Source organism: Bombina bombina, chromosome 3 (assembly GCF_027579735.1).
Source record: "Bombina bombina isolate aBomBom1 chromosome 3, aBomBom1.pri, whole genome shotgun sequence".
NCBI classification, from domain to species: Eukaryota; Metazoa; Chordata; class Amphibia; order Anura; family Bombinatoridae; genus Bombina; species Bombina bombina.
Window position 1 is genome coordinate 958,088,874 of NC_069501.1, and position 27,922 is coordinate 958,116,795.

The 27,922-nt window shown below is 36.2% G+C and overlaps 1 protein-coding gene across 1 annotated transcript in view; it reads right to left on the reverse strand.

Moving 5' to 3' along the window:
* SIAH3 (siah E3 ubiquitin protein ligase family member 3) overlaps positions 1-23,833 on the reverse strand; it is a 180,157-nt gene extending 156,324 nt beyond the window's left edge. Inside the window, exon 1 of the mRNA XM_053704943.1 lies at positions 23,699-23,833. Within this exon, the coding sequence (XP_053560918.1) occupies positions 23,699-23,833 (135 nt within the window). The remainder of the gene's footprint in view (positions 1-23,698) is intronic.
* Between the last annotated feature and the right edge of the window lie 4,089 nt (positions 23,834-27,922).

The window sequence follows — 27,922 nt, forward strand, 5'->3', positions numbered from 1 at the left end:
CTGCATTCAGACACGTGAAGCTTTCACCATTCATCAATATTTAGTCAGTTAGCTGCCATCTTTTACTGTTACTTTGGAGGTGTACTATTTTCTGCTTTCAGGAAGGTCTGTGAAAACCCATGAGAAAAAAATGCCCTTGAAATGGGTGTATATATATATATATCATAATTATTTAGCTTTTCCTGTTATATTACTTATGTAATTTGACTTAACTATTTCACTCTGTGGGTGGTTTGGAAAATGAAGCCAAAATAATAACCAATTTGAACCAATTTAGTTTTTGTTCATATGGTGTCTTTTGTTTAGATGTATCCTTGCTATGCTGGTGCTCGTTGACCTATGAAACAAGCTTCTGTTCTTTAGGGTTCTGCTCACTTCTCTAGGGAACTGAGCTATATGCAAACGTATGTGGTCTTCAGCATGGCACTGACAATCTCAATGACACCTTTGAATGCACATGTAATGTATGTGCATGAGCCGTACCTGGTAATTCACAAAAGATTGGATACTGGCAGCAACCCCTTCAGGGGAATTGAAATAGCACAATAGTGAAAGATGACTCATTTATAACAGAAAACGTTAATGTGAAATATTTGTAGCATTTTAGCTTAATAATATCATGCAGTAGCCTGACAATGTTATGTAAAAAACTGTTTAAATTTAAACACTGGGAGATATATGTATATAGATGTATATAAAATGTTTAGTTATGCATAATAAATTGTTTAGTTATGCATAATAAATTGCATAAAGAAACAAATTTGCAATACATTTTTGTTTATGTTTCAAGCTCTCCCAACAGAATGGGCTAGGTCTTTGAAGTCCCATTGTTTTGCGTGTATGTCCTTGTCATCTCCTCTGCAGTTACGGAGTATGCTCCTTGACAGGTTAGAACTATGGTCTCCATAATATTTCTTACACTGGCATCAAACTGTCTTAGTTTTAGAATAGCAGAATAAGAATAAGAGCAGAAAAGTGGGTTTCCAGATCACCTTCAAAGCCTGTCCAATTAATTCAGAATTACCCTGCCTAAAAGTCAGTTTCAATAAAGAAATGTAGCCTGTGTCAGACCCACGATAGTGATAATGTCTGCTTGAGTCATCGTCTTCATTTTTTACAGGCGGCTACTGGTTGACTAGCATTAAAAATAGTTGTCTAGGCAGATAATCTGGGACAAATGCAGAACTGTTTTGATTGTATGTTTAGTTTAAAAATACTTTTTAACACCTTAACTGCCATAATGGCAAAACTACATTGCTTACACGAGGTGTTAGAGATGACAGAAAAATGTATTTAAAGTGTTAAAGTAACACCGTTTAATTAGTAATAGAATACTGTTGATCATTTGGAGGATATCCAACAGCACAGTACAAACAGCATGAGGTTTATAATTCTAGTGCTGAAACAGCACATAGCAAAATATCACCTAGGGCAGAGTGTTTTACTTACCGGTTCACAGAGTTAACTCTGATCTCAAACTGCTAATTCTTGCTAACCCTTTGGGTAACCATATCTGCTAGTTTGATGCGTTGCTTTCAAAGCTGCTATTGAAAATGGATACCACCACTAGGGTCTTAAAGGGACATACAAGTTTAAAAAGAAAATTCTTTAATGTGTTAGAGCATTTTATTAGTACATTTTTGTTTGCATTTAACTATGTGCTTAGCCCCTGCAAAGGTAAAGTCATCCTCAGAGCAGAAATGCAATACTTGTAGCAAGCTGAAGGCATCTGGTTAGCAAATAATAAGATGCATATTTGTGTAGCCACCAATTACCAGCTAGTTCCCAGTAGTGCACTGCTGCACCTGAGCCAAACCGAGGTATGTGTTTCAACAATAGAATATAAAGAAAACAAAGTACATTTGAAAACAGAAGTATACTGAAAGTCTCTTAAAATCACATCTTCTATCTGAACCAAGAAAGTTTAATTTTGATTTTATATTCCTTTAACCAAAACATTTGCAAAGTAACATACCCGATCGCCTCATATACCGTGACATTTAAAAAAAAAAAAAAAGAAATACTCATAGGCTTAAAATATGTATTTTTTTTAAATAAATTAAATAGATAACTCACAACATACTGAAAATCTAAATCAGGACTCTGTGACCCAGGTCAGGCTTTGGATGGTACAAGGCAACGTTTAAGCAATATGGCTATGCTTAAAGGGATACTAAACCCACATTTTTTCCTTTCATGATTCAGATAGAGCATGGCATTTTAAGCAACTTTCTAATTTACTCCTATTATAAATTTTTATTTGTTCTCTCGGTATCTTTATTTAAAAAGCAGGAATGTAAAGCTTAGCAGCCAGCCATTTTAGGTTCAGCACCATGGATATCGCTTTCTTATTGGTGGCTGACATTTAGCCACCAATAAGCAAGCGTAACCCAGATTGTCAACCAAAAATGGGCCGGCTCTTAAGCTTTACATTCCTGCTTTTTTAAATAAAGATAGCAAGAGAATGAAGAAAAATTGATAATAAGAGTAAATTAGAAAGCTATGTAAAATTGCATGCTCTATCTGAATCATAAAAAAAATGGGTTTAGTGTCTCTTTAAGGATCTATGGGGGGAGGGGTTAGTTCTAGGTTTATAAAAGGGAACACCAGAATTTAACTGAGGAAGGACTGAGCTCCCAAAACAGGATGATTATGCAAATTACAGGACAACTGGGAGCTCTCTTATAATGATTATCAATAATGTAAAGACTTCATTGTTCTGTTCTCATAGGAATTAGGTAAATTGAATGAGATTGAACATGCTGAATAGATAATTAATAATTCAATCCATTTGTTTCTTAAAAGGCACCACAAACTGTAGTATAATAAAACATTTAAAAAAAAGAAATTGTTAGAAGCTTGAATGTCAAGGAATGAAATACGGAATGTTGACTGCAAGATTGTGCCCTGTAGTCACTAGACTTGTGACAGATATACTGTATGTTTAATTGAAATAATAACAACTGTTGATGAAATTCACATGCAGTACACATGTCCAGAGAAGGCCAATTTGTCACAATCTGTGCTTTAATATAGACAACAGGTTTCCCAGAGCCCCAAGGAAAATACACTTCTCCAAGTGTTAAAACAAACAGAAAAGAAAAATCATTCCACAAAATAGTATATATCACAGGGGAAATGTATTACATTAGTTGACATATCTGGGCTTACTTTTAAATAAAAATCTTTTCCTAGTTTATCAATCCCTTGTTTACTGCTACTGAATTTAGCAGCACATTTTAAAAAATAATCATTGTATTTTTAATACAGTTGAAATTAAGTTTTTATGATTCAGAATGTGCTGCTATCTTACAATTGCCTCTATTTTCATATACAAATGTTTTTTCTATGAGGCTAATAAGTGTATTGTGTATTTTGACACAATTTTGTTTGGGAGAAAAAACAGCGAGATAAGCAGGGGGAAATGCTTAGAGAATATGTCAGATCTGGCTGAGAAATTTCAGCTACTCCAATAGAACACCCCTGTTCATCCCACTAGGAGAGGAGGGGAACTCCCATTTGTAAGAAACACTGTTCCCAAGATAAACAATACCTTTAGAGAATTGGCAACAGGGGGTTCACTACTGGTGACGTTTCTTAGAGAATCTCACAAGTCCAGAGAGCTTTATGTCGGCCCTTGGTGAGAGAGTTTACTGAGCATGTGAAACATATCTAAATATGCTTAATGTATTAGCATTTTGAACATAGTGTCTGCTTGTAGAGCCCACATTTCCTTATATTGAGCTAGGAAAACTGCCACTGTTTAAAATGCTGAGGCTTCATGTACACATGTACAGTAAAAGCTTTGAATAAAAAAATATTGTAATGCAAACGTATTATGAAAATGATTATATCCAAATTTAAAATGCAATGATATGCCTTTTAGTTTTTATCTGGAAATAATGTTCCTTTAAGGGTAATAGAAGTCTAGTCTTTTGGGTCACCAAGTAATTAAGGAGAATGTCAAGTTATAGAACAAATAGTAGCATTACCTGAATGTGAAATGAAAGAAAATTGTACCTTGCACTTTCTGTTAATATGCTCTCTTACCACAGTATGGCAGTATTACAAAAGGGTAAACAGCATTCAGTCACAGATAGACCAAAGTATTTACAGATTAAATCAATATCTTTAGGGCTTGTAAAATGAGCTATAATGATATAGTGTTTATAAGAGTTATCCGGTTAATTTGTACTGTAAGCCTATAGAAAATCTTTTGAGAAATATAAATATTAATGGTAAAGAAGACTGTACAATCCTACTACTCCATCAATGAATACAAATTTAAAAGTAATTGGTAGTTCAAAACCATCATGGGTACAAGCACCGGTATAGGTCTTTAAATACCTACCTAATAAATAATCATCATAATAATTCAGGAATTTGGGGAAATGGAATGCAAAAGAGCACTCATAGGCCTCTAGTTATGAAGCTCCGTACTTACCTGCCTTCGCCCGCCCCAATACGCTCGCCTAAGTTCGCCTCACATCGCCGCCGCAGACCTGAATATGCTTGCCAAAGTTATCAATAAATCTGTCAAAAAGCCACGCACCAAGTACAGGGCGATGAGCAGCGGACTGTGATAGTTATCAATCATCAATCTCGCTGCTCTTCGGCTTTTTTAGAGCTTTATTGAGCGTGGCCCTTCACAATGCGGTCATCGTGCTCTCCGTGGATAGCTGAAAAACTTGTTACTTCAACAGAGTGTTAGAGTCCTTATAGACAATATATGAAGTGTAAGGTAGCTGTAACTTCTCATCATGATGAGAAGTTACAGCTATCTTACACTTCATATATTGTCTCTAAGGACTCTGGACTCTGTTGAAGTAAGCTACCTTACACTTCATATATTGTCTATAAGGACTCTAACACTCTGTTGAAGTAACAAGTTTTTCAGCTATCCACGGAGAGCACGAGGACCGCATTGTGAATGGCCACGCGCCTAAGTCAAGCCGGTCCCAAGTTGCACATCAAAGTCTGTATACTACAAGGTCTATAAGAGAGATCTGGATATACTACGACCCTGCGTGCGGTCTTGCACTAAGAGCGGGGCTTCATCTGTCAAGTTATCCTGACCAATAGGATTTCCCTTCAGAGACGACGCCTCCCGATCAGTGACGTCACGGGATATACATACGCCTCACGGAGGTGATTCCAAACACACGGACGGTACGCCTGAAGGTAAAACGGGTTAACTTTTACCCGGCTTTGATCTCTTTTATTTCATCTCTTCTGAGGACTTTAGTTATTCATTGTCGACTTCCTCTACATAATACAGAGACAAGTTCTATATTGGCAACAGTAGTCATTTGTTTTTATTTGTGTTTTTATATATCGGAGACGTCCGATTTTTTAATATCCTTACATATATGCATATTGTCTTTGCAGGATTTGTACCTCTATGATTGTCTGATTAAATCATATTTGCATAGCAAGTCTTTTATCTCACTTTGTTTTCATTATAGCACCTTTAGCTTTGTTTAGCGCTTCTCCTGTTTTTTCATTCTTTTGCATATCTTTTTCTCCCTAACGTGAGGGATTTTAGGGTTGGAGCAGCTTGGTGCCGCTTGCGCACACTTTAACACACCTACACACACTTGTATATATTTTAACTAGGTACAATAGCTATTAAATAGTTAATAACTATTTAACAGCTACCAAGCTAAAATAAATACAAAATTACCTGTAAAATAAAAACTAACCTAAGTTACAATTACACCTAACACTACACTATCATTAAATAAATTATTCCAATTTAAAACTAAATACTTACTTGTAAAATAAACCCTAAGATAGCTACAATGTAATTAATAATTACATTGTAGCTATCTTAGGATTTATATTTATTTTACAGGCAACTTTGTATTTATTTTAACAAGGTACAATAGTTATTAAATAGTTATTAACTATTTAATAACTACCTAGCTAAAAGAAATACAAAATTACCTGTAAAATAAATCCTAACCTAAGTTACAATTAAACCTAACACTACACTATCATTAAATTAATTAAATAAATTAGCTACCAATACCTACAATTAAATACAATTAAATAAACTAAACTAAATTACAAAAAAAACCCACTAAATTACAAAAAAAAAATATATCACAAGAATTTTAAACTAATTACACCTAATCTAAGCCCCCTAATAAAATAATAATAAAAAAAAAAATAATAAAAGTCCCTACCCTATTCTACATTACCAAGTAACCAGCTCTTTTACCAGCCCTTAACAGGGCTTTTTGCGGGGCATTGCCCCAAAGTAATCAGCTCTTTTGCCTGTAAAAAAAAAATACAACCCCCCCAACATTAAAACCCACCACCCACATACCCCTACTCTAACCCACCCAAACCCCCCTTAAATAAACCTAACACTACCCCCCTGAAGATCTCCCTACCTTGAGTCGTCTTCACCCAGCCGGGCCGAAGTCTTCATCCGATGGGGCAGAGGAGGACATCCAGACCGGCAGAAGTCTTCATCCTATCCGGGCAGAAGAGGACATCCGGACCAGCAGACATCTTCATCCAAGCGGCATCTTCTATCTTCTTCCATCCGACGAGGAGCGGCTCCATCTTCAAGACCTCCGGCGTGGAACATCCTTCCTGCACGACGACTACCCGACGAATGGCTGGTCCTTTAAATGACGTCATCCAAGATGGCGTCCATCGAATTCCGATTGGCTGATAGGATTCTATCAGCCAATCGGAATTAAGGTAGGAAAAATCTGATTGGCTGATGCTATCAGCCAATCAGATTGAAGTTCAATCCGATTGACTCATTGGATCAGCCAATCGGATTGAACTTCAATCTGATTGGCTGATTGCATCAGCCAATCAGATTTTTCCTACCTTAATTCCGAGGGTCCGGGAGCAGCGGTTTAGGGGGGAATAACTTTATTTAGTTGCGGCAGTGTAGGGGGCGGCAGATTAGGGGTTAATATGTATAATGTAGGTTGCGGCGGGGTCCGGGAGCGGCTGTTTAGGGGGTAATAAATTTATTTAGTTGCGGCGGTGTAGGGGGGGGGGCAGATTAGGGGTGTTTAGACTCGGGGTACATGTTAGGGTGTTAGGTGCAGACGTTTCCCATAACTATGGTCAGACTCCCATTGATTCCTATGGGATCCGCCGCCTGCATGGCGGCGGATTGAAATCCAGGTACGCTGGCCCAGAATAGTGGCAAGCATACCTGCTAGTAGTTTGATAACTACGAAAAGTAGTCAGATTGTGCCGAACTTGCGTTCGGAACATCTGGAGTGACGTAAGCATCGATCTGTGTCTGACTGAGTCCGGCGGATCGAAGCTTACGTCACTATATTCTACTTTTGCCGGGCAGTAGGGCTTGATAACTAAGGCGAATCAGCCTCGCCACAAATAAGCTGCGGAATTCCAGCGTATTTGCGGTTGACGGCTTGATAACTAGAGGCCATAGTGTGCAATGATTTTTACTTCTTTTCAATCGTTTCCATTTATTGTTTCTTCTGCATATCTATAGAACAGCATGTGTTAGATATGTATAGACAAAAAGGCAATAGATTCATAGGCCTCTATTTATCATAGTCTGGCGGACCTGATCCGACAGTGCGGATCAGGTCCGCCAGACCTCGCTGAATATGGCAATCAATACGCTCGCCGTATTCAGCATTGCACCAGCAGCTCACAAGAGCTGCTGGTGCAACGCCGCCCCCTGCAGACTCGCGGCCAATGGGCCGCCAGCAGGGGGTGTCAATCAACCCGATCGTACTTGATCGGGTTGATTTCTGGCGATGTCTGTCCGCCTGCTCAGAGCAGGTGGACAGGTTATGGAGCAGCGGTCTTTGTGACCGCTGCTTCATAACTGCTGTTTCTGGCGAGCCTGCAGGCCCCAAAGTAATAGGTAGGCCCCAAAGTAAGTGTTGCAGTAATTATTAGATATAAACATATTTCAACACATTATTTATTATTTCATATCAAGGCATAACTGTCTTTTAAATAAAATCATTGTCTACATCAGGGGTGTCAAAATCTTTGCAATGAAGGGACAGAAAATATATTTTTATCAAACCTAACTTAAATAAAAAATATATAGTGAACATATAAATAAGTAATCAAAAGGACAAATAAATAAAAAAATCTCTTTATTTTTTCTTCTATATCTTCATCAGAAACTATTGCTGTTCATATGATTAAAATACTGACACTTTGCTCCCTGGTTATATTCAGCTTTTAGCAGTGGAAGGTCATATTCATATATAAACACTGGAGGGTCACTTTTTTAAAAAAAAAAAAAAAATGCTTTTTTCTTTATTTACGCTATTATTTGTTTACAAATATAAAGTTGTGCTCCTGTGCCACTACACATGATACAGCTAGTGAGTGAATCAGGATTGGGCATACATTTGTATGCTCCAATCACCGACCATAGCCTCATCTGTAACAAAATGGAGACTTTCCATAAGTGCAGCTTTGACTACATGTCTAACATTTTTGAAGGAAATATAATGCTCTAACTAATTGAATGTCTGTTTTGAGATACCTGCCTTGATTGTAATATAAACTCATACATAAATAAACATCAACCTCTATGCAATAAACTGTACAAGTAGATGGTTTACAGTTGCAATTTGAATGGAACGTAAAAAAAAAGCATATTGCAATGATGTAACATGTATTATTAAACATTGAAATATTGTACACCTAAATAATAGCACAAATCTGATACATTATCATTGTTTTAGGAAATATGTATAAGTACTTCTGAATCTATATTTAGGAGAGCAGTGCGAGCACATAGGTATTGTTGGTATTGTTGGTCAAATGAATTAGCAGGGAAAGAATGAAAACAGTTGAGCCTTAAAGGGACAGTCTACACCAGAATTGTTATTGATTGAAAAGATAGATAATCCCTTTATTACCCATTCACCAGTTTTGCATAACCAACACAGTTATATTAATATACTTTTTACCTCTGTGATTACCTTGTATGTAAGCCTCTGCAGACTGCCCCCTTATCTCAGTGCTTTTGACAGACATGCAGTTTAGCCAATCAGGGCAGACTCCTAAATAACTCCACGGGAGTGAGCACAATGTTATCTATATGACACACATGAACTAGTACTGTCTAACTGTGAAAAACTTTCAAAATGCTCTGAGCTAAGAGGCGGTTTTCAACAGTTTAGAAATCAGTTTGAGCCTACCTGGATTTAGCTTTTCAAAAATGCTAAGGGAACAAATCAAATTTAATGATAAAAGTAAATTGTAAAGTTGTTTAAAATTGCATGCTCTATCTGAATCATGAACGTTTAAATTTTGACTAGACTGTCCCTTTAAAGCAGGAAATATATAACTGAGCACAAGAACCAAAAAGTAGAATCTAGAAAGAATCTAGAAGAAAACTTATAGACACCATTTACACAACTGTGCAACTAAACTGTGCAATTCCGTCTTTGCTTGGGTATTGTGTGGGGAAAGCAAAAGAATTGCTCACCCTAAAATGCCAGCTGGCAAACATGGGTTAAAACAACTTGAGGTTCAAATGTAATCTACTGCTTTTAAAGAGAATCACATTCCTTAACATTTTTAATCCAGATAATTATACAATGAATAAGGAATATCTTTCCTAGATTATATCAATCTGGTTTAATCCAAAAGTATCAGAAAATTAATGTAATCAGCAAAGACAATAATATACTGATATCAGATGCAAAAGGCACCACTTTGTCCTAGGCTACATAATTTAGTATTATCGAATACTGAATCTTTAAAATATGTTACAGCATTTCATTCTCAGTCATAAGAAACGTTTTACTAGGCTTTCAGCCAAGAGAAAATAAAAGACAAATGTCTGCAAATATAAGCTCAGACAGACCATTAATGATGCTGTCAGTGCAGTGCAGACAGCAATCCATTCAGTTCATAATTCTAATATGTGCAAAGGTATTAATAAATAAAATTACAGAAAATACAAATCCTTTTTTAGTGCACCTGCATTTATCTGGGTATTCAATTTAAGACATAGCTTCTTTAAAGTCAATAAAGATGTTCTCATTGGAATGTACAAAATCCAGGGAATATAGAGGATTCTTCTCTTTACAAACTGAAATTATTTCTCCATTGGCATCAAGTGTAACTTAAAGGGACAACAAACACTTTAGGATCATTAGATAAATTGTTTAATTATGCATAGTAAAGCAACTTTGGAGAGGCGTAACTAGAAACCACAGGGCCCAGGTGCAAGAATGTAAGAAGGGTCCCACCACAACATGTGAATTTGATACATATCTTTATATATATATATATATATATTTTTTTTTTTTCTTCAACAGTTAACACAGTAAAAGAAAAATTGTGAAGTTGTTTGGAATGTTGGTATTGTATACCAAAGACCTATGAATCACACACATAATCACATACTATATTTGTGCACATTAATATACATGATGAAGAAGGAATAACATATTCACTGCCTTCGAAATGCGTTAGGTTTGCTAGACTTTGCAGTCTCTATGTTTAATTATTACTTTTTTAACGTAATGGTTGTTTTATTGTTCTAAGGAACTTTTATCTTATTTGAAAAGTGTTTTTCAAACATTCTCCACAAGAGAAACAGACTCTTATCTTTATCCCCTAAACCCTTTTTTAGGAATTGGTTGTATTGATGTTATCATACCTCATACTTTTGAGGATATTGAATGTGAGCACACTTCTTATGGGGAAAATTGGAGAGCAACTAATGAGAATAATATTTATTTATTAAACTGGATTGCACTATTATTGTGTCTTCTGTTTGTTTCCCACACGTATACACCGTTTGGAAGGAAGTTTCTAAAAAGACCTACACCAAACTCCAGGCAGCAGGAAGTAAAGAGTGGATTTGTAAACCATTAGATTCTGGCAGCGGATATCATGGATTACAAGACTCATACGCAGCTACCCTGTATGGTTTTACACTTACCTCATAAGGATTGAAGTAACGTCTTGTAAGTAGGCATTGTAAGAGGTTACAATACCATTGGTAAAATTATGTTGTGATTTAATTATTCTGCTCTACACGAATAGTCCAAACGAGATTACACTATTATCGTGTGTTGTTTCCATTTTATGTTGATCACACATACATGAGAGGGAAGTTTCCACATGCAAAGACAGACGGAGTGACCCTCTATATAGTAGAAGAAAGTTTCTACCTGCCAAGACAGATGGGGGAACCCTCTTCACAGAATACTTGAAACTACAAGAACCCCCTCAGGGACATTACAACAGGCTCAATCTTACCTCATATTGATTGAGGTTAAGTCCTGTAAGTAGTCATTTCTTCATTTATCTGATTTTTTACGGAAAGACTTTATTCTACAGGACCCAGTGTTTTGTACACCGGTTTATACTCATCAACTCAATATTCAATATATATTTCAGGTCAAAAATTGTAAATTAATTATTTTTAGTTCACTTCTCTTTCATTTATATATAGATTTATTTGGAGTTTTTCTATTAGTATTGTTTATTGTTTTTTAGATCAGCACTTCACCTTACACTTTTTCTTCATATTTTTTCTCAGCTACAATTGGGGAAATTGGGTATTCCACCAGTTAAAGCATAGGTGAAGCATCAGGTGTCTAAAACCTTTTTAAACAAGCCATATTGGTACCTATTAACAGATACTCCTCCCCCTCCTTTAAAACAGTCAGTTGTTATCAAGGTTTACATCGCACTTATTACACCCCTTACTTTTCCTTATATGTATATGTATATATATATATATATATATATATATACACACACAGACCTCCCAACTGTCCATATTTGAGAGGGAAAGTCCCTAATTCTGAGCGTTGTCCCTGATTTGCAGACGTTTCCTTGACCCCGTGTGTATATGCGTGTGCATGTATGTATGTGTATAAGTGTGAGTGAATGTATGTGTATGTGTAATTTTATGTATTTCCCGCCCCTCCGGGAAAAAGTGTAATATGTGGTGGGCAGGAGCAGGGATGGGGAGTGGCTTAAAAATGTAATATAAATTAAATTTTAAATGAAACTCTCATACATATATATACAGTTTTATGCAAATTTTAGGCACCCCTGACAATTTCCATGATTTTCATTTATAAATAATTGGGTGTTTGGATCAGCAATTTCATTTTGATCTATCAAATAACTGAAGGACACAGTAATATTTCAGTAGTGAAATGAGGTTTATTGGATTAACAGAAAATGTGCAATATGCATCAAAACGAAATTAGACAGTACAAAAATTTGGGAACCCATGTCATTTTGTTGATTTGAATACCTGTAACTACCTAGCACTGATTAATTGTAACACACAATTGGTTTGGTGACCCCATTAAGCCTTAAACTTCATAGACAGGTGCATCCAATCATGAGAAAATGTATTTAAGGTGGCCAATTGCAAGTTGTTGTTCTCTTTGACTCTCCTCTGAAGAGTGGCAACATGGGGGCCTCAAAACAACTCTCAAATGACCTGAAAACAAAGATTGTTCAACATTATGGTTTAGGGGAAGGCTACAAAAAGCTATTGCAGAGATTTAAGCTGTCAGTGTCCACTGTGAGGAACATAGTGAGGAAATGGAAGACCACAGACACAGTTCTTGTTAAGGCCAGAAGTAATATATCAGAGATGCAAAGGCTAAGGATTGTGAGAATGGTCAAAAACAGCCCACAGACCACCTCCAAAGACCTACAACATCATCTTGCTGCAGATGGTGTCACTGTGCATCATTAAAAAAAAATCAGCGTATGGGAGAGTGATGCAGAAGAAGCCTTTTCTGCACACATGCCACAAACAGAGTCGCTTGAAGTATGCAAACACACATTTGTACAAGCCTGCTTCATTTTGGAAGAAGGTGCTGTGGACTGATGAAACAAAGATTGAGTCATTTGGTCATAACATGGGGCATTATGTATGGTGGCAAAAGAACACAGTGTTCCAAGACAAACACTTGCTATCCACAGTAAAATTTGGTGGATGTTCCATCATGCTGTGGGGCTGTGTGGCCAGTGCCGGTACTGGGAATCTTGTTAAAGTTGAGGGTTGCATGGATTCCACTCAATATCAGCAGATACTTGAGAATAATGTTGAGGAATCAGTCACAAAGTTGAAGTTACACTGGAGCTGGATATTTCAACAAGACAACGAACCAAAACACTGCTCAAAATCTACTCTGGCATTTATGCAGCGGAACAAGTACAATGTTCTGGAATGTCAATCCCAGTCCCCAGACCTGAATATCATTGAAAATCTGTCGGGTGATTTGAAGCGGGCTGCCCATGCTCGGCAACCATCAAACCTAACTGAACTGGAGATGTTGTGCAAGGAGGAATGGTTCAAAATACCTTCATCCAGATTCACATTACCAAACAGCTACTTGTTCATGGATAACGAAGTTTGGAGGGTACGTGAGTAAAGTCCTTCCTCATTTACATTACAGACTGTAAAAGTGGTAATTGATTAACACCCTTGCCTCTAATAGCAAAGTATACGCTAGCTCCACAAGCCCAATTAATGTGTGTTCTGTTTGTTTCGGATGTTAATTACAAAGGGGTATTTTGTGTACTACATGGAATGTTATCCCACCTACGATGGACATTGTTATGATTTAAGACTGTGTTTTGGGTCCTTCATTTATAACCACACACAAAACTGACTTTTGTATTAAATACATATATACAGATATAAATACATATGTACACATATATAGACATTTATTTATACACACATATATATTTACAGATGTACAGTATATGTATGTATCTCTATGTTAAAGCCCTTTGCTTGCTTTTTTTTCTAACACCTGAGATCTCATGTCTTTGACTTTTTTGTGCAATATTTTTTTTTATAATTTTTATTAGATGGTGTTATTATGAGTGTAACTGTATTGTGTAATGTATTTTTGATGTGTTTTGTGCAACTTTTTGTTTTGGAAAACAGTTAACCATAGCTCTGAGATTGTGGTAAGGATTGAAGCGTAAATGGCGATTGCGCTCAACTTGTAATATCAGCGCAATTGAAAAGGCTTGTGAAAAGACAATATCGCTTGGGCAAAACCGTTTGTGTTTCACTTGTAATCTAGCCCTACAAGTATAACATAATACCCTCATAATGGAAACCATGGTAACACAATTTTGACATTCTTTTTTTTAAGAGGAAAAAATGTCAACATTTTAATGTGACAATTTAATATTGATTCCAAATAACAATGAAGTCTGTGAGAACCATCACTCAAAACAGGAAATATGAAAGTAAATCATTTGTTCTAAACTAATCTACTTTCACAAGTGTGCAGTACCATTCACTCATACCTAGCTACGATACATTTTGAATAATCTAAAACAAAGCTAAATTTAAACATTTGTGTTAAATAAATTGTCTTACTATTGCTCCCAAAGTGGTGAAAGGAGTTTGTACATAGCACACACTGTTTATAAGTAAAAAGAGGATAGGATCGTTAAAGGGACAGTAAACACCTTGTAATTACAAGACATTTCTGTTGCGTTGCTATAGAATAACATATCAGCCAATGTTTTTATAACAAATTACCTCCTTTTTTCCTGCAATTAGATTTTAACAGCCAAGCTCCACCCACTATTTGCCTTATTTTGAGGAGCCTATCTGGGCTTTAGTCCACAGACACTAAGGCTACTATAAAAGGCACTGTTATCTGATAAAGCCCATAGAGACATATATGTAGCAGGGTAAGCCTTGATAAGTCGGCATGGTGTACTTCAAGTTCTGAGAATTAGAAATTCTCAATTTTCAGAGCTAATTACCATGAAAAGGGAACAAAATAAATAATGTAAATATACTGCAAATTTGTTTCATTATGCATAATGAAACATTTTATATAAACTCTCAGGGTGTTTACGGCCCCTATAATAAAGGTAAAATCATGCCTGTGTGGGTATAGTTTAAGACAATTTTTTTTTTTTTTTTTAAATAAGATATTACCCAATGCATTGTTGGCTTTTATAGTTGGCAGGCTGATCAAGGAGAATACAATACTACACTGAGAACTGATAGCTCGAGGAAAGTTCTTCTGTCTCTTCTTTTTATTCCTTTATTTCTGTTTTTCTTCTTTTCTCCTATATCTTTATTTATATAGAGTTATATAATACTAAAACAATGTTCATGCATATTATTATTAATTTTCACTTTACCAGTATATGATGTGGGACTCTTAAAGTAAATCTATGTTTGTTTGTATGCAAGATGGACTCATTTAGAGATATCAGCACATCATGAACTGTTTCTTTGAAGTCTGTTTTTACTATTTAATGTTAAGTCAGAACTGGTGAGTTTGTGTTTTCTTTTCTCACTGTAACAAGAATAATCTTTAATACAGTTCTAAAAATTGAAAATATAAACAAACATGAAAGGTTATAAAGTGGGGAGGGATTCTGTAAATACTGTATGTTTGCATAATGTCACATAATGTTCTTGCTATCTGACTCTGTTCTGGCAATTTCATTTTAATTCATATGGTCACCAAAAGTGAAAATGTCAATACTTTTATAGAAATTTTTTTTTTAATGTGTTATTGGTAAATAAACTTGCTTTTTCTATACATAAAAGTGCTGAATTCCCTATGTTTTTGGGCTGTCTTATATTGATATGACCTCATATATTTCCTTCTAATAGAATATATTCATTACTCATGCTTAGAGCTGGGTGGCAGCTCAAACATTCTTATAGAATAAGATTTGATGACTATATTTGCTATGTTTTGTGTAATCCCCTTTTCTCTGAAAGTCTCTTAGATACCCAGGACTGGTTGCCATAATTGGGCTCTGTATATAAATAATTGTGCACAGTGACATACAGATACATTTTGTTTTTATTGAACAGTTTTACTTTTTTGTAGTATTTTATTCACTGCTATTAACACTTTGGTCAGGTATATAGATTCTAAAAATCACACAGCTAGCAGCTCCTGCTGACCACTCAGGCACAGTGTCACAAATTAGCACACTGTACAATATAATTTAGACATGTGCAGCTTCTCATATTCAGCATTTGTATACACAAATGCCAAATATGGCTGCAGGCAGCAGCATTAAGGTTTTTTCAGCGATCTTTGTGTATTGCACTATTAACTGAATAAATCTGGCTCTGAAAAGAGCTGAATGCCACTGCCTGTAGCCATATTCCGCAATCATTTATATAAACGAATGTCAAAAATAAGAAGCTGCACATCATCTACAATAAATAAGCATATGGAGCCATATATTAGCAACACATGCCATGAATCAGCATGTTGTACCACAAAGTACTAGGACACACCATAAATTAGCATTCTGTGCCACAAAGTACTAGGACACACCAAAAATTAGCATGTTGTACCACAAAGTACTAGGACACACCATACATTAGCATGTTGTACCACAAAGTACTAGGACACACCATAAATTAGCATTCTGTGCCACAAAGTACTAGGACACACCATAAATTAGCATGCTGTGCCACAAAGTACTAGGACACACCATAAATTAGCATGTTGTACCACAAAGTACTAGGACACACCATAAATTAGCATGTTGTACCACAAAGTACTAGGACACACCATAAATTAGCATGTTGTACCACAAAGTACTAGGACACACCATAAATTAGCATGTTGTACCACAAAGTACTAGGACACACCATAAATTAGCATGTTGTACCACAAAGTACTAGGACACACCATAAATTAGCATGTTGTACCACAAAGTACTAGGACACACCATACATTAGCATTCTCTGCCACAAAGTACTAGGACACACAATAAATTAGCATTCTCTGCCACAAAGTACTAGGACACACAATACGTTAGCATGATGTGCCACAAAGTACTAGGACACACAATACGTTAGCATGATGTACCACAAAGTACTAGGACACACAATACGTTAGCATGATGTGCCACAAAGTACTAGGACACACAATACGTTAGCATGCTGTGCCACAAAGTACTAGGACACATCATAGGTTTGCATGCTGTGCCACAAAGTACTAGGACACACAATAAATTAGCATTCTCTGCCACAAAGTACTAGGACACACAATACGTTAGCATGCTGTGCCACAAAGTACTAGGACACACCATAAATTAGCATGCTGTGCCACAAAGTACTAGGACACACAATAAATTAGCATTCTCTGCCACAAAGTACTAGGACACATCATAGGTTTGCATGTTGTGCCACAAAGTACTAGGACACACACTAAGTCATCATGCTGTGCCACAAAGTACTAGGACACACCATAAATTAGTATACTGTGCCACAGAACAGCAGGACACACCACAAATTAGTATAATGTACAATAAATAAGCATGCTGAGCCAAACATTAGCAAGGCATGCCACAAATTTACATGCTCTGCCACAAAGTACTAGGACCGCTACTTCTTAACTTCCACTTCAGGTGGACCTGAAGCGGAGTGGGTCTGAAGCAGCATCCGCTGCTTCATAAATCGACCCCCATAAATCAGCATGTTGTGTAACAAACTACTAGAACACACAATAAATCAGCATGTTGTGTAACAAACTACTAGAACACACAATAAATCAGCATGCTGTGTAACAAACTACTAGAACACACAATACATCAGCATGCTGTGTAACAAACTACTAGAACACACAATAAATCAGCATGCTGTGTAACAAACTACTAGAACACACAATAAATCAGCATGCTGTGTAACAAACTACCAAAACACACCATAAATCAGCATGCTGTGCAATAAACTACCAGAACACACCATAAATCAGCATGCTGTGTAACAAACTACTAGAACACACAATAAATCAGCATACTGTGTAACAAACTACCAAAACACACCATAAATCAGCATGCTGTGCAATAAACTACCAGAACACACCATAAATCAGCATGCTGTGTAATAAACTACTAGAACACACAATAAATCATCATGCTGTGTAACAAACTACTAGAACACACAATAAATCAGCATGCTGTGTAACAAACTACCAAAACACACCATAAATCAGCATGCTGTGCAATAAAATACCAGAACACACCATAAATCAGCATGCTGTGCAACCAACTACCAGGACACACCATAAATCAGCATGCTGTGTAACAAACTACCAAAACACACCATAAATCAGCATGCTGTGCAACCAACTACCAAAACACACCATAAATCAGCATGCTGTGCAATAAACTACCAGAACACACCATAAATCAGCATGCTGTGCAACCAACTACCAGGACACACCATAAATCAGAATACTGTGTAACAAACTACCAGAACACACTAGAAATTAGCATTATGTGCCACAAAGTTCTAGAACACACCATAAATCAGCATGCTGTACCCTATGGTTACATTGCTGGGAAGCATTGAGCTCACGAGACGAGAGCACACTTCCATAGGCATCAATGGGATCAGAACTAGTGCAGCAAAGGAGGTAAGTAGTGCAGTGATGGCAGCATATTGTATATATATATATATATATATATACACAGTATATATATATGTTAGTACATATGCGTATATATATATATATATATGTGTTAATATGTGTTAATATGTTTACATACACATATTAACACATAAATATATACTGTATGTATATATGCATGTACATATATATTTACTGGGAACACACGCAATGTAAAGGCACTTTTTCTAACACCCCACTCCCACCAACTTTAACCCAAAAAAGAAGGAAAAGTAACACTTGATTTTGGTGGCATTTGGGGTACATTTACAAAATTAATCAGAGATCTGATCTCTGGTTAACTTTATAAGCGCTAATTGCTAACACAAAATTGTGGTAGCAATAACAGGCCACTTTTAATAGCTGGTTATTTAGCGAATTTGCCCATTTTGCGTGTGTGCAATAAATTAAAGCTCCACTTGTAATCTGGCCCAAAGTATACTAACACAGTTTATATCACAGAATGAAACTGATAGAAACAATAATGGTTACAGTTTTACAGGATAAAGTAAACACCATATAAAATGTATTCAAAGAAACCACCAGTGATTAGTTAAAAACTGTTCATTACAGCTTAACTATTAACATGAATGCTCATCGCTTGACTGTCAGTAATTTCTAGTGCATGGATAGTTTTAGTATTTAGATGATTGTAAGTCAGATATAAAGTTACTCCACTTCTCCAAACTCTTTAATCTTAGCTTTCATCTTCAACCTCTGAAGTGCTAGATACACCTCCCAACTTAACCGGGTCTATACTCACTCACTGCATCTTTCGCAGCCACTACTGTCAGTCCAGGTGTCTTCTCTGCAGCTAAAATCCAAGGAACTGTGTTTTGTGTTTCTCTGTCTCTCGGTCGGCTGGTTAGATTGGGATTTTATTGCATTCAAATTAGTAGTTGTAATGAACACTTTTTAAATAACCACCGGTGGTTTCTTTGTATACATTTTAGGCTAGATTACGAGTGGAGGGCAAATTAACCCTCCTGCTTGAGCATTATTTGCGCTAGAAGTAAGCTTTTTGCGCTTGTCGGGTAACGCTCGTATTATGAGTTGAAAGTAAACTGTTTTTGCTCTCGCCGTAACCTAAAGAGCGTAAAAATACGAATTTAAAATATTGTGTGCACATTCACGTATTCCCCATAAAAGTCAATGGAGAAAAAAAAGTGGGAAGAAGCCTAACACCCCATTCTCGTGCAAACACAATCACATATTCTCATCTGCGCTAACCCGACATGAAAATAGGAATATTTCACATTCCAATGTTTTGCAAATAACAGAATATATTCTATATATTTATATACATATTTCTACATATGTGAAGTGATTTAGTATGCGCTATTGGGAAATTATACCAAACACTATTCTAAAGATACAGTCCCTGTGATGTACCCGAAAAAGAACAGATGTAGAGAAACCACCTATTACAATATATAAAATAATTTTAATATGATACAATGTTAATACAATCTAAAAAAGGGACGTGTCCCTGCAATCTAGGATAAAAGGCTAAAAGAAAATAAGAATATGCTAAATCAGTAATCTTATTATTTATACAAAAAATAGCAGACTCATATATCGATGGACAGTGAGCAATATAAAAATTAGTATCTCACAATATTAATCAGTTATAGCATAACCATATGTGACAGAGACAAAATATGACAGTTCATAGACTTGCAGCACAGCGGTCTGAGATGGTATCAAACGTGTGAGTTAAACAAGATGACAGTTTTTTCTTGATCACTTATTAGAAAAACTTCCGTGCCATAATAATTGTACAGTACTTTACCATAGATCCAAAGGATATTTCTCGGTCAAGTCTTGGACCGTGGATGCGACCGCAGCTGCTCTCAGAGGATATGCTTTGCAAACCTTCACACGTGTAGGTCGGCGTCTGACGTCACGCCCTCTCCGTAGTTTCCCAAAACAAAGGATGTGACAGCGCGAGGTGAACAGCTGTCTTGAGGTTTCAAATTGGTAACTTTGTTACTTAATGCATTGTATTTCTTGGCCCTAAATGTAGGAATTGGGCTCAGGCATGAAGTGGGGTATACAAATTCCTCCTCACTCTCAATGAAGTATGTAGAAAATTAACCCGGGTTAAAAAGTTGGATAAAGCTGGATAAAAGATACTTATGATTAAAAGTTGCAGTGTCACATAAACAGGCGATGCATTTTGCCCTCCCTTGGGCTTTATCAAGATGTTTGTGACAAGCAGCTAGGTTCCATATAAATGTTTTATTATCGTGTTTGATACTTTTAGCCTGAGGCGCACTTTCTATCTTAAAGCTTAAAGCTCTACATATATCTGATGTTTTTTTGATACAATATATACCTTTATATATAGATGATTATAAATAGGTATATATATATACATATATATAAAGGAATATCTATTTATTAATACATAGAATCTATTCTGCCATGTGCAGAACACTAGAATGTGAAATATTTACAGTAAATACATAGTTAAAACCTTTATTAATTATGAATATTGCATAAAAATGTTTTGACATGTTTTCATCTACTTAACGGCAATTCATTTCTATATTTTTCTATATGTGTGCATATGTATTAATTTGTTTATATGTGTATATATGTCTGTAAATACATATATATCCATATAAATACATTTGTACACATATATAAACATTTATGTATACATACATATCCATCTTTAGACATGTATATGTATGTCTATGTTAAAGCCCTTTGCCTGCTTTATTGTTCTAACACCTGAGATCTCATATCTTTGAGCCTTTTTTCTAACTTTTTTGTGCAATATTTTCTTAAAATAATTTTTATTAAATATTGTTATTATTAATGTAAGTGTACTTTGTAATGTATTTTTTATGTGTTTTGTGCAACTTTTATGTTTTGCGAAAGAGTTAAACAGAGCTCTGAAGTTGCGGTAATCATTCTGGCGTAAATCGCGATAGTGCTCATGCGATCGCGTTTACTTTCAAATCATAATACAAGCGATAAGCCCGACGAGCACAAATCTCCGTGATAAACCCCTTATCACTCAGGCGCAAACGGTTGCGCTCCACTCATAATCTAGCCCTTTATGCTATTTTCTTTATTCAGTAAAACTGTAACCATTATTGTTTCTATCAGTTTTGTTCTGTGATATAAGCCGTGTTAGCGCACTTTATGTTTATATATTTTTAATTTGTATTGTGGATTGGCCAGAAAGGACAAACCGTTATTAAGTTGCTAGTATCACGACTTTGAATATTTTAAGGAGTTCTTTCTTAATATTTTGGATACCATCACCGAATACTTTTATGTGTTAAAATGTTGTATATAGTGCCAAAAATGAGTGCACTGAACAGCTAATGATCATGTAATAAAAAACTAACAAATAGTGCCACAAAAAATAAGACCACTAAGAACAAAGTAGTTAAAGAGACCTAAAAGTGTGAATAGAAAATGCTGTAATATGTTAATGCATAGTATTATTGTGTTACTGTATAAAACTGTGTTTTTAACCCCATTAATGGGGTTAAACATTTAAAGTGAGCTCTAGAATAGCAAGGCATTTCTGGGATCCAGCTGAACACATTGGGTGAGCCAATTACAAAAGGAATATGTTTTGCCACCAATCAGCAGCTAACTTCCAGTAGTGCATTACTGCTTCTGACACTACCTAAGTATCTTTTTCAACAAAGGATACTAAAAGAAAATTTGATAACAGAAGATGTGCTGACACATTCATTTTGAATATGTTTTTTAGGGAATATTCTAGTATGAAAATGAAATATGTATTTATCAAAAATACTCAAAACTGAGCTAATAAAACAAGCTTATTCTGCTCCAGAAGAGGATACAGAGAGTGATTGGTGCATACTCTTGTATTCTTGATTCTCATTTGATCACCAGCTGTGGCCAAGTTTTGCACACAGGCATGCCTCTTTATGGAATAATGATTACAGTTTGAAGGAAGAGTTTAATTATTTTTATACCACATATGTTATCCCATATGTACACTTTTTTAGTCTTAGTCTAACAAATGCAGACATGTTTTTAACTGTGCATCTTGCTGCTAGAAATTCTTTCAATCTGGTAGTCTTTTCAGTAAGGAAATAGCAGTAAAGCAATAATTCATAACTATAAATGTTTTATTGTAAGAAAAGATATATCAGAACCATGATAAATTGCACCTTCTGGTAATAAAATCAGAAAACACATTACCAAGGCCAGTGATATGGAGTTGAATGCAAGAGTTCAATCAAAGTCATAGCTGCTCCCAGTACAATACAATGCACCTTGCTATATTTTCACAACTGTTTACATACATTCCCTTGTGGCAGTCTAAGCATTTGAGTCCTTACAATTTATGTTATTAATTCACACATATTCATGTATTCATAATAGAGTCACAGAGCTTATATGAGTTATTACACAGTCAACAATATATATAAAAAAACAAATGTTACAAAATACCAGCTAATGTATTTTGTATACTAAGATGTTATTTCTAATGTGAACATTTATATTTATAAACGTTTGGAACCAAATCATTTCTTTATTTGCAAAGTCTCCTTATGGTTATGGGTAGAATACAAAATACCAAGCAAAAGATTTTAAATATCAAACAAATCTTTCACTTCACTTATTGCATTTTATTTTTGTTTATTTAATTGGCAAAATTATATATATATATATATACTGTATATATATATATATATGTATATATATATATATATATATATATATTATAAACTGACAAGTATCAATAATAAAAGAAAACTTCATAGAAACAATTAACTTAATAGAGAATAATAGTAACTTTTTGGTCAATTTTCATTTTGGACGCACTAACAAAAGACAGGGGAGAAAAACAAACTAAAACTCATTAGAACAAAGATTTTAAAACTTAACGTCACATCTGTTGCTTAAAATGACACTAATAGTTTATGTATGTTATGTGATGCCTTTTAATCAAGCAGTAATAAAAACTGGGTTCAATATTATTCATTATACAAAAACAAATCTGCATCATGAGGGAAATGTCATGTAATTGCTTTGCTAGATTAAAACACATTTGCCCTGCAGTTACAGCTTACATGCAAATGAAATTATGATTCATATTACTGATGCTCTATAAATCTCATCTTTAGTGTTTGACATAACAAGGCATTTCAATGAGAAACACTGCACCAGCAGTACAGATAAGGAAATTGTAATGAAAATGAATATACAAGCTAGCAGAAAATCAGTACTGCTTTGTAGATGTTTACACTTATGTGAAAACTCACCTTCAAGTTTTGTGTTGGACTAACCACACAGACCAGCTGTCCTGCAGAAGAAACCACTCTCTTAGCCTGGTAGTGCTGAAACCTGAAATGAATGAGATCTAACACAGCCCCAAAGCACTGAGTGAAGAAAAGCATCACAACTTCCTTATTTCTCTCCTCTCTTTCACTGCTGGTAAACAGAACCCCGGCAGTCCTTGAGACAGGGATGGGGAGTGTAGCAGTGTGAGCACTACACTCCTGCACAGCTTAACATGCCTTCATATTTATCATCAAAATAAGATGGTTAGAATCTTGCAGCAGTGGGCTGACCAATCAAAAGAATAGGAATGCTATCCTTGAGGACCAGAGACAGCCAATAACAAATGTCCCCCCCCCCCCCCCTCTACTGAAGCTCCCTGATGAATTGAGGCTGCTTGGGAATGTACTACTGAACATTACCATACATCAGCACATTGCATTTATCTTCTGATTACAGTCTACTCTACCCAGCGTTGTAGAGAAGCCAGCAAAAAAATGATTGCTTAATGTCTTCATTTATTAATTGACTTCACTCTGGAAGCTCTTTTTTTAGCATTAGGCAACATTTTAAAGCTTTAAAAAGAAATCAGTGAAACTTAGTAAAGATTTACATTAATCAACTTATATTTATTTATTTTTCTTCTAAAAATCATATCTTGCAGAAATTAAATATTTCTGGGAGATGTTTAGCGTTTGTGATGGGAATTTGATAGTAGCTGTGAAATTAAAGGTACAGTATTATTTTATTACAGCTTATTTGGTCTCTGGGAAGCTTTCTCAATATAATTACAAATGTTATATTGTATGGCAATATAAACCATCCGAGACAAATAATCCAATAAAACGCTGACAAAAGCTCTATAGTAGAATTTAGAATACAGAGAACCGGACAGAATGTTACAGTTTGCATCTAAAAATAACCTGTCACTAGATATATGTATGATCAATGCCGGACCAAAGGAGTTTTGCCTCTATTAAAGGGTCTTGAAGATCTGTAGCCACTAACTTGCTTAAGCATAGGGCAAATTGCTATTTAAGTGCAAGACCTGACGTTATAGAAGATCATGGATTCAAATACAATCATCTGATTTTATATTTATTAGTAATAACTAGAAACAGCTGCAATGAAAGGACCCCCAGCAAAGTCAAAGCAGTATCGTATATGGTCTCTTCCAGCTGTGCTATTGCAGAATGCCGCATGCATAAAGGATTCTACCTGTGTACTGTGATTGCATAGGACAATATACTGGTGATGGGGGTGCTGTATTCATTTCACTTAAAGGGATTGCAAAGTCATTTTATCAGTGAAAGGTATTTTAAAGTATTTTTTTTTTCTTAGTTGCACCAACAATAAGGGTTATAATGTTAGTTGTATTGTTGATTTGTTTTCTTTCTCTTTTTTATTCTTTTGCAAAAAACGACTTTATTCAACTACTTTTTCTTTTCATGATGGTGGAAACCTGTCCCTGACCCCCAACAGAAGGGAGTGAGCAGTTTGTGTCTATGGAGGAGTTTGCACTGCCTGTTACTTTTAATTTAAACAATTCCAAACCCCTAAGGAGAAATTCTTCACAAAGGTGTAGGTAGTCCTGTTAGTTTTAAGTATTTAACATCAATTTACACTGTTTAACTTAAAGGGACATGAAAGCCAACATTTTTCTTTCATGATTCAGAAAGAGCATACAATTTCTAAAAAGTTTCATCTTTCTTCTATTATCAAATTTGATTTGTTCTCATGCATGTAACTCTTTGTTGAAAGATATATAGATAACGTCTGGAGAACTACATGACATGCTCTTGCTAATGCATAACTGGCGCGATCCGATATACGGCGCAGGTTTCAGCGCAAGCGTGGAAACCTGCGCTGCCCGTAGTGTCAGCTCGCAACTCGAGCTATCACATATACAGCGCCGTCAGATGCTAAAGTGCCGTAAGTCTGACAAACTAGCGATGTCCAGAAATCTGCGTAAGTACAAATTTCTGGAGTCGCCAGTGACTTACGGCACTTTAGAAACTGCCACCGCATAAAAAAACTGACTAAGTTATAAAATCACCCGTACTGTCTAACACGCCTCCCAAACATAGCCTGACACGTATACCCCTCTATCCGCAATCCCCCCTCTCACTCCTAATAATAAATATATTAACCCCTAAACCGCCGTTCCCGGACACCGCCGCCACCTATATTATATGTATTACCCCCTAATCTGACCCCCCTACACCGCCGCTAGCTACATTAAATGTTTTACCCCCTAATGTGAGCCCCCTACCCCGCCGCCACCTACATTAACTATATTACCCCCTAATATGATCCCCCTACACCGCCGCCACCTATTTAAACTCTATTACCCCCTAATATCATCCCCCTACACCGCCGCCACCTATTTAAACTATATTACCCCTAATATGATCCCCCTACACCGCCGCCACCTATATTAAAATTATTAACCCCTAATCTAATCCCCCTATACCGCCGCCACCTATATTAAATTTATTAACCCCTAAAATACTAAAATTTCCCTACCACTAAACCTAAGTCTAACCCTACAAATAGCCCTGAAAAGGGCCTTTTGCGGGGCATTGCCCCAAAGTAACCAGCTCTATTACCAGCCCTTAAAAGGGCCTTTTGCGGGGCATTGCCCCAAAGTAACCATCTCTGCGGGGAATTGTTACAAAGTAATCAGCTCTTTTGCCTGTAATCTAATCCCCCTACACTGCCGCCACCTATAATAAATGTATTACCCCCTAATCTAATCCCCCTACACCGCCGCCACCTATATTAAATATATTAACCCCTAATCTAATCCCCCTACACCGCCGCCACCTATATTAAATATATTAACCCCTAATCTGACCCCCCTACACCGCCGCCACCTATATTAACTATATTAACCCTAATTATTTATTTTAACTAGGTACAATAGCTATTAAATAGTTAATAACTATTTAATAGCTACCTAGTTAAAATAATTATCAATTTACCTGTAAAATAAATCCTAACCTAAGTTACAAATACACCTACACTATCAATAAATTAATTAAATAAACTACAAATATCTAAACTAAAATACAATTAAATACACTAAACTAAATTACAAAAAAAACCCCACTAAATTAAAAAAATTAAAAAAGATTTCAAGATTTTTAAGCTAATTACACCTATTCTAAGCCCCTAATAAAATAACAAAGCCCCCCAAAATAAAAAAAATTCCCTACCCTAATCTAAATTACAAAAGTAATCAGCTCTATTACCAACCCTTAAAATGGCCTTTTGTGGGGCATTGCCCCAAAGTAATCAGCTCTTTTACCTGTAAAAAAAACAACAACCCCCCCATTACAACCCACCACCCACATACCCCTTCTCTAACCCACCCAATCCCCCCTTAAAAAAAACCTAAGTCTAACCCCCAAGTGCTCCTTACCTGTCCTGAAGACCAGCGGAGAAGGTCCTGTTCCAGGCGGAGAAGTCTTCTTCCAGGCGGCGACCTCTTCTTCTTCCAGGATCCAGCCGGGGCGGAGTGGAGGAGTTGAAGACCTATGACCGCGGAGCTGAAGACCGTCCATCTGGAACTGAAGATCGGCAACGCTGGAACTGAAGACCGGAGCCGGAGCATGGAGGATCCTCTTCATACGATCGCCGCCGTACACTGAATAGGAATTCAAGGTACGCGATTAAAAATGGCGTCCCTTGAATTCCTATTGGCTGATTTGAGCCTTCAAATTCAAATCAGCCAATCGGATGCGAGCTACTTTAATTCTATTGGCTGATTTGAATAGAAAATAGAATAAGAGCTACTGTAATTCTATTGGCTTTTCTAATCAGCCAATAGAATTACAGTAGCTCTTATTCTATTGGCTATTCAAATCAGCCAATAGAATTAAAGTAGCTTGCATCTGATTGGCTGATTTGAATTTGAAGGCTCAAATCAGCCAATAGGAATTCAAGGGACGCCATTTTTAATCGCGTACCTTGAATTCCTATTCAGTGTACGGCGGCGATCGTATGAAGAGGATCCTCCACGCTCCGCCTCCGGTCTTCAGTTCGAACGGTCTTCAGTTCCAGCGTCACCGATCTTCAGTTCCAGCATCGCCGGTCTTCAGTTCCAGATGGACGGTCTTCAGCTCCGCGGTCATCGGTCTTCAACTCCTCTGCTCCGCGCCAGCTGGATCCTGGAAGAAGAAGAGGTCGCCGCCTGGAAGAAGACT